At 39.5% G+C, this 8,935-nt stretch overlaps 1 protein-coding gene across 1 annotated transcript; it reads left to right on the plus strand.

Moving 5' to 3' along the window:
- The first annotated feature begins 4,857 nt into the window (after positions 1-4,857).
- tmem200ca (transmembrane protein 200C, genome duplicate a) lies at positions 4,858-6,971 on the plus strand. Its single transcript, XM_061240555.1, has one exon. It carries the CDS (start codon positions 4,858-4,860, stop codon positions 6,490-6,492), a length of 1,635 nt encoding a protein of 544 aa, XP_061096539.1. The 3' UTR covers positions 6,493-6,971.
- The last annotated feature ends 1,964 nt before the right edge of the window (positions 6,972-8,935 follow it).

Consider the following 8,935-nt stretch of genomic DNA (forward strand, 5'->3'; position numbering starts at 1 on the left):
TATCCAGGCATATGTTCAGAACAAACACAGAAGGAAGCGACCTTGGTAACATCAGTCTTGGATTGACTCATGTCGCAGGTGTTATTGTTTCATTTCGACATAAATATGGCGAGAGCCACACAAATCTTCAGCCTGTTCCACGTCACAGGGGACAGAAATAGAATTTTAGTGACTAATCCACCGTGGGCAGGAAGTGGAAGTCGTTTTTACAGATCATTTTATCTTTATGGGTTTTTCAGGACCTAAACAGGGTAAACAGAGGTCGGTGATGAACGAGGGCCGCAGTGCAGAGAGGAGGAGCCACCTGTATCATAAAGAACACATTCCTACAAGCAATGTTTATGATAATGAGAGCCATTAATCAAAGGTTAGTGCAGCCTCAGCATGACACTGCGGCACAAGACACTTTGTTTAATGCTCTTATTGGGAGAGCAAACTCTATGGTAGAATGTGTATTTCTAAGATGTACTTTTAACTGCCCATTAAAACACAACAGGATTAACAGTAGATTAACATGTGACTTTAATTTTAGAGGTGTTATATGGAGACAGGACATGTCTATCCACCCATATCACTAAAGTGGCTGGTCCTGCAACTGTACGAAATGGTGCTCCCCACAGGCACTGGGGAAAAAACAGCAACTTAAAAACACAACTTTCTCACCAATTGTGATACTTATTCACAGAGCAGGAGAACATACTGTTAGTTAATTCACCTGATTTATACAGGTAATGGAGCTAGAACTGGCTAACAATATTCCCAACCCAGTAAGTATAGTGAGCTCCATGAAGTTTCAGACAAAGCCTTTTTTTCCTTAATATTACTTTGCACTCCACAATTTTAGATTTCACCATGTAGAAATTACAGGACTTTTTATACACAGACCTCATATTTCAGGGCACCATTATGTTTGCGTCATATTAATGTTACTCTATGTAAAAGAAAGTCATGTTTAGTGCTTTGTTGCATATCATTTGCATGCAATGACTGCTTGAATTCTGACCCATAGGCATCACTGACTGATCTTCTCTAGTGATGCTCTGCCAGACCTGCACGGCTGCGATCTTCAGCGACATTTTCTCTTGAGCAGATTGGATGCATGTTCAATTGGATTTTGATTGGCTGAATGACTTGGTCAATCAAGAATTGAGCCCGTTTTTGGCTTTCAAAAGCCCCTTTGTTGCTTTGGTATGTTTGGTTTCATTGTCTTGCTATAGGATGAAGTAACGTTCAATCAGTTTGAAGGCATTTAGTTGAATTTTAGCAGATAAGATGCTTCTGTAAACTACAGAATTTATTCTTCAGAATATTTTATGCTGTTGCTGCTACCAGCAGTTACTTAATGAATAAAGTCAAGTAAGCCAGTACCTGTGGCAGCCATACATGCCTAAATCATACAGCAACATGTTTCACAGATGAAGGGATCTTGGGCAGTTTGTTTTGGCCACGTAGTTTTTGCCATCACTTTGATAGTTAACATTGGTATAATCTGTCCACAAGACCATTTTCACCTTTTGGTACTTATTAGCAAACTCTAACCTGATAATCCTGTTTTTGTGGCTAACTAGTGGTTGTATCTTGCAATATAGCCTCTGTAGATCTGTTTGTGAAGTCTTCTGTGGAGAGTAGTCACTGACACATCCATGCCTGCCTCATGAAGAGTGTTTGTATGTGTTTCTGTGTTAATTTAGAAAACAATTAGCAAGGCAGCCTTGATTCACTCAAACTTTGGTGTGCTGGTTATGAACTAGGACTAACTAATATGTGGCTATATTGAACATTTCCTTTCTTTGAGATAAAGTATGGCTAGACTACAGTATAAAATGTTTCTTGGACCAAGATGCACATTTTACAAAGGCATGAAAACAATTTTAGTCAACCTAGATATAGTACTTATGATCATAGCTCTGGTTGCACGATTACATTACTTGAAAAACACAATGTGCTGCATCAGGAATGCAGTCAACATTATCAATACATATTGTTTGTTTGAGTTAGTCCTCAAAATCTCCTTCTCTCTGTGGTTAACGCTGGGCATCAAGCTGTGAGGCAATCAATTAAACTGACCCAAAAGCTCAGGGAGAAAAAGGCCTTTTGTGAATGCGGTGTGAGGTTGTGGTGCGATGTTAGTTTTCCTGGCCATAATCATAAACATGCCATCACAAATTAAGAAAAATGACACCAATACTTCAGGGAGGCCATTACCGCCATTACTGTCCCATTGTTTGTGAGGATTTACTGAACCTTGCCTTGCCTATCATATTTGCTTTGTCTCTGCATTCTCACTTCATATGGTTTTTCAGCACCGTATAGCTGGAGGTCAACAATGGGGTGGTTTCAAGATTCTTTGTGTTTATATGTTATGTATCATAAAAAAGTATTCTCGGGACAATTCGATTTTGATCATAATGTATATCTGGAATATACAGTGGGCTGTCCTGCTGGACAATCTACCTACCAAGTCTCAGCTTCCTGGCAGACAACAAGATTTTCACTGTGCTATTGATCTTAATGAATGCCCCTGGACCACATATTTGACAGTAGATATGCATTCTTCTCCTTGTATGCATTCCTCTTTTGCAGCTAAACGTTGATTGTGTGTATGTGAAGGTTCAGTTTTGTTCTCATCTTTGTAATTTTTCCAGTCATAATTCCAATGAGGAATTGCGGACTCCAGATGATTGGTTTCGTTTATTGTGCTCAGTAAAGGCTGTCTTTGTGCCACCCTTCCAAAGAGTTTGGTGGTATGGAGGTGCCATTCTATTGAGACTTCATCTTTTTGAGACTTGGTTACCCCAACATGCAAACAATCTCTATAATTTTTAAGCTGTGATCTTTTCTTTATGGCCTCCATCACAAACATTTTCACTGTTTGAAAAGTTTGAAACCATTCAGTATGTTTCACATTTAAGTTAAGTTATGTTTAACCATTTATGTATGGTGCCAATAAGTCTGATACCTATGGTTTTCAGAAAGAATGAGATTACTTGAAACATTGAAACATGAAAGTGCATGTATTGAAATGAAAGTATATAGTTTTCACATATGTTTGAGCATGACATCGAAAGTAAATTATTATCTGTGTTGTTTATTATATGCAGCCTTTTTTCTTCATTTCTATCAAGGGTGCCAATAATTCTGGAGCTCTTTGTAGATTAAATAAAGAAAGACATTATGAATGAGAGAGGAAAGGTGCAGCATGTTCCTATTCTCTTTATTTATGTAACACTGCAGCAGTTGGTAGAAAATTAATCATTCTTAATAGTATCCACTTCTGAGATTGTGGGCACAACACAAAGAGACTGCATTGTATACTTAACTAACTGCAGAAGAATACAGGGTGGCCAGTTCTTCTGAAATCATGCAGCATGCAGATCTTTCAGGAACAGATGCCAAGGTAGAGTGCTTAAATTGCTCCACAGGGTCCATGGGTGATTTGTGTTGTCTCTTTTCATTAAGCCAAGCGCCCTGCCTTTTTTCTGCCTCCTCTATGCATTCTGCAGCAAGTGCCCTCATCCAGTACTAATTTGGTCATTCAGCTGAAAAACTTAAATTAAGTACACAGAGGGTGTCTTTAAATGTATTGATATCAAGGAAAGATTATGTCACCTTTTGAGGTTTCGCCTATACGGCATTTGTTTGGGAATGTGCTGTGCACTTTTGCGTGGTAGGATAAACAACACAGTGATGGGCTTTCAGTGTGCATTCACTCAGAGAGATGGCCATCATCAAAATGTGCCCTGTTATTGCTGTGCTAAATTGAATTTCAGGATATGGTATAATGCATTATTCATAAGTATCTGCAGATACAGTAGACTTTCATAATGAGTATCCCTTAGTGAATTTACCTGCAAGTTCTGAGTCAGATATGAATCCGGAATTTGTCTGTGTGATTATTCAATAATCATTCACCCATTTGGATATTCATTTAATTCAATTTTATATGTATAGCGCTTTTCACAGAAGTCTGTCACAATGACGCTTTACAGAGTAACAGAAGGGAAGAAACAAAGGATATACCAGCTCTAAGCCCCCAGACAGCATGAGGTAAAAAAAAAAAATTCCCAAGTGGATAGAAAAACCCTCAAACGGTGTCGAGAAAAAACTCACCGATGGAAAGAAATGTCAGGAGGAAGCCAGCTATAGGGGGATCCCCATCCTCCTCTGGCCTATAGACTGCCTTTGCAGTTGTGTCATCAGTGACAGAATGCCCCATTTCTATTTTCAGTGCATTTCCTTGCTTGTAGCTGCGCTGGCAAACACATTTCTGATGGGGTACATGCCTCATTTCCTAACCCTCAACCTGTGACAAAGTACATCTAGCTCAACTTGTAAGCAACCACCACTATCGATCTGTACTCTTGGTCATCAATGAAATTGACAGAACTATAAAACTTTTGTCACAGTCCCTTCAAAATACACATGCCATTTAGACATTTTCTAAAGGGTTTGTGTCACAATAAAATAGAAATGAGAAGGACCATCTCCTACTACTGGAAATTGTCTTTGTAAAATTGTTTGAAAATATTGGATCTAGAATATGCCTGTTGAGAAGTATTAGTATATTAGGCTTGGTTTTGTGGCCAGCTATATATAGCAAAAGTTTCATTAAAGATGTAATGTTTGTCAGAAAAGTGTTATCAGTGTCATGTATAAATGCTTATGTTCATCCTTCACTGATGTGCCTTATTATTTGGCTTGAAGTTCACTTCTCGATAAAATGTACATGGAAGGCACTTCAATGTGCTAGATACTAAGTGAACAAGAGTAGTTTTGGATGAGTCATTGACCCTCTCTCCCTCTCTACATTTCCTTTCTTCCCAGGATGAGTGACTGCCTTGCTGTCCAGTCCTGATCATGATAGCCACTGGTGGCCTGCTGCGGATTTCTGCTAGGCGACAAGACTCGCTCAGGGCAAAGAATCGAGCGGAGAACAAGCGTAAGAGGAAAGCGAAGAAGAAGAGGAAGAATGATGTGGTGGTGGTCAAGGGCAAACTCAAGCTATGCTCCATTTCAGGGCTGGTCGCTGGAGTGGGGATCCTTGTGCTCCTGGTGGGAATATCCATGGCCGTCCTGGGATACTGGCCGAAGGACAGCTCTGTTTACCCCGGTCGGCAGGTGGCGAAGCCTAAAGCTACAAGGACCTATGGCAAAATACTGCCTGTATTTGTTAACTTGACAAGCAATAGCCAAAATGTGCAACCTATAGATGAACGCTTCATTGAGTTTAATCGTACCAGTGGCACCTCGACTACTGATGCTCCTCCAACCCTTGGTTTCTTTGCAGAGTTCCTTGCCCAGCACATGTATTCAGATAAGTTGAAAGTGTTTGGCCCTCTGATTATGGGCATTGGAATTTTTCTTTTCATTTGTGCCAATGCAGTGCTGCATGAAAACAGAGATAAAAAGACCAAAATCATCAACCTTAGGGACATCTATTCGACAGTTATCGATATCCACAGCTTGCGGACCAAGGACAGTAGCCCACTAAATGGCTTTGTGAACTATGTTCAGTCGAGGGGTTTAGAAGGCAAGCCCAGTACCGCCTACAGCACTGCTGTGCTTGCCAACAACTCCTGGCCCTCCACGCTTTCAGGAAAACTACAAGAGCATGGGGCTGATGGCAGATCGAAGCAGCAGTCCTTTCTGAAGCGGCACAGCTTATCACCAGAGAGGCAAACATTCACCGACACTGTCTACAGCATATACAGAGAGCAGAACAGGATGACTGAGCAGGTGACAGAACCCAGAGAGTGGGAGACCAGGTCCATAGTCACCTCCTCCGTTAACGCTTTCACTCTCCCAGTGATAAAACTTAATAACTGCGCGGTGGAGGACAGAAGACGATCTGGAAAAGCAGATGTGGAGAGTGCACTTGACTGTAAAGCCAAGGCTGTTGTCTGCGAGGCCCAGGATGCTCAGTGGAGCTCCTGCGACCCAGAAACCAAAGTGGAGGCCTCAGGAGATGCAGGGATCTCACACCAGGATTCGCTGGATGTTTACAAGAGCATGGGCAGCCTCCCGGGGTTGCCACGTGCTTCACCGCAGGGCTCACAGGTACAGCTCCTGCCTGCCTCACCCGGTCGGAGGCTAACGGGGTCGCACTTGTCCCTCAGCGCCCTCTCGGACTACTCAACGTCCATCGACCTGGGCATCTGTCCATCAACAGCCAAGGAGAGGCAGCCAGAGAGGCCTCGTCGCCTCAGCTGTCCTCGCCTGGACTACTCAAACAACAAGGGCTACATAAAACTGGGGGACCTGGGAGGGGAGTCTTTTGAGTCCTCCGAGATATTAGCCTCCAGTCGAGAGGTCTCAGTGGAAAGACTGGCAGATGGTCAGAGAAAGGTAGCTACTCCTGACCAGGAAGATGCCAACTCTGGCGAGCTACAGCCAGCAATTAAAAGGCAATACTCCAACAAGGAAAAGCTGCTGATGATATCCAGATCAGACACCACTTTGGACGATGAGGAAGAGGAAAGCACTGACATTTGAAGGAACATTTAAGTGTTTAATTGCACAAGGGTGACATTCTACAGATTTGCAAAAGGACACTTTATAAATTATTCAAAAACAGATCAGTACAAATTATATGGGCTGTAGTATATGGGCATAGTGTCTAAATCTCTGATGAGGCTCATCTCTGATGAAGCTCCTCTTTGCTGATCTTGCAGTCAAAGAGAGATATTGCAAACATGATATTAAAAAACATGATATTAAAAAACATGTATTTTGTCTCAATTCAAGTTTGTAAAGCATTTATATATTGATTTGCAACATTAATGTAGTATGACCCTTAAAAGTATTGATGGAGTACAAGCAGTTATAGAAGTCATAACCCAAAGAATCTCAGAATGTTGCAGTTAATGTTTACTGAAGAAGAGTAAAAGCAAAAACGAGACAAAACACAAAAATAATGGTGCACTGTTAAATTGTGATAGTGTGTCTCACTAGATTAATTAGTGTGTATTTACAGTATATGTGGCTGTTAAACCTAGTTTAATAATACTAGTAGTTTATTAATTACTGTAAGTCAATCCAAATAGGAGCTACAGTCTAAGCCTGTTATTTTTTTATGTGTTTCTAAGTAGTTTTCTATCGCTGGATGGACTTGTTTTGTAAGTTTGAAAACCAAACTTGGCAATACAAGAAAGTGTCAAATTCTAATTGTGAATGAATACAAAAGAGAGTTGTATTTTTCTCTCACTGCAAGGATAGCATTTATTTCAATCCTTGAATTACACAGGTATGTTGATGCTTAATTTGAATGCTTGGCTTGCTTGTCTAGAAATTTGTGTATACAGTATAACCTGCAAGATTGGCATGAGATAAATCAAACATTTGACATACGAGCACGAATCACTGCTGAGCTTACGGAGATGGCACAGTGTCTCGGTTTATTCCACCCCTTAGTACAAATAGTTTTAATGAAGAAATCTATAGTACTATACTGTAATACCTTTAAAATACCTTGTTGGTGTTCTGTGCCAATCCGTTCAAATATATTGACATATTTTGGACCTTGAAGTGCCTATGATGTGACAAATTAACTCAATAGTTGATGATACCCTGTAATACTCATTCCTTACTAAGCACAAGAACCTTTGATATGGGTCACAATTTTTTATGTTCTTCAATATATCATACAATTTGAAGTTGTGATGCAGCTGCAGTAGAATATTGGCATGCTCTATTCATTTTACTGTTAATCTTGTTTGACAAAATCAATTAATCAATGAGTATAAAAATAATTTTGCACCCCAAAACACTGTCAACTGCAAATGAATGACAAACTCATATGCCCAAACAAAAATATGCCCAACCAACAACAGTTGTAGACCTGACAATGCAGATTCTCCATCCTCATAATCAATCTTAATTTCCTAAAGAAAAGCTTTTGGTACTTGACCATGATATTGTTATCATGATATAGTGCTTCATACGCAACCTGTATGTTCATAAAATGTTGTGTTTCAGAACACATTGTTCACAGGGAGAACCAATAGACTGCGTGCAATCAGAGATATGCATCCTTTCAGTATGTTTTTTCTGGAGAGGAATTCAATTGACTACATTGGTTTTTTTGTTTGTTTGTTTTTTGCACACTGAAGAGTTGTCTAATGAATATGGCCTGAGAAATTGAATTACACTGAAGTTATGTTGACATTTTGAATGCTATTGGCAAGGAATGAGTCCTTCTTTTCCTTAAGTAAAGTTTTGCTGTGTGAACGGTTGACTCCTCTACATGTGTGGGGAAAATGCTTGCCCATCACTTCCTGGACATTTGTATATTCGTCTGCTAGTTGTAGTTAAAGAGAACATACATTGGCTATAAATAAATCACCATAACTTTAGTAAATTAAGGGCAGGTTTCTTAATGATATATTTATTGAGATCTTGTTAGGTGTACTGTATATCGTCTGTATAGCACATACTCCATACAAATGGGTGAACTCAAATTCTGCTTGGAAAGCATAGTCGCTCAAGAGTTCAGTAGCATCCTTCAGCTTGCTAGCACTGATGGCATCAGAAGAGAGTAGATAGAGGTAATTATCAATTATTTACTTTAAATCACCCATGTTTGGGCATTACATTGTTGTATGTTGAATTAACATTTTACCATAATGTAATATTTAAATTACTATCTTACATATAATGTGTGAATATTACGTTTCCCATATAAAATGTCAATTTAGTGTGAGAATTTACAACTCAAAATGAAGATGGAATCTTCAAATTATTTTGGTCACTTGCACTAATTAATTTATTTGTTGTCCACACTCAAAGGGGTATTTGTAGAATTGCTTTTTAATCATGTCACAGGCACTTTATCATTGTAATTGTTTGATGAAACACATTATTATACAGTATTGTTAATAGTGATTAATTTATCTTTTTAATCACTTCAACACTAAAATGATTCATGATATGGCTGAAC

This window comes from Conger conger, chromosome 4 (assembly GCF_963514075.1).
Source record: "Conger conger chromosome 4, fConCon1.1, whole genome shotgun sequence".
In the NCBI taxonomy this organism is placed as follows: Eukaryota; Metazoa; Chordata; class Actinopteri; order Anguilliformes; family Congridae; genus Conger; species Conger conger.

Excerpts from the sequence above, each read along its gene's own strand:
- tmem200ca (XM_061240555.1), top strand. The coding sequence starts at position 4,858 with ATGATAGCCACTGGTGGCCTGCTGCGGATTTCTGCTAGGCGACAAGAC.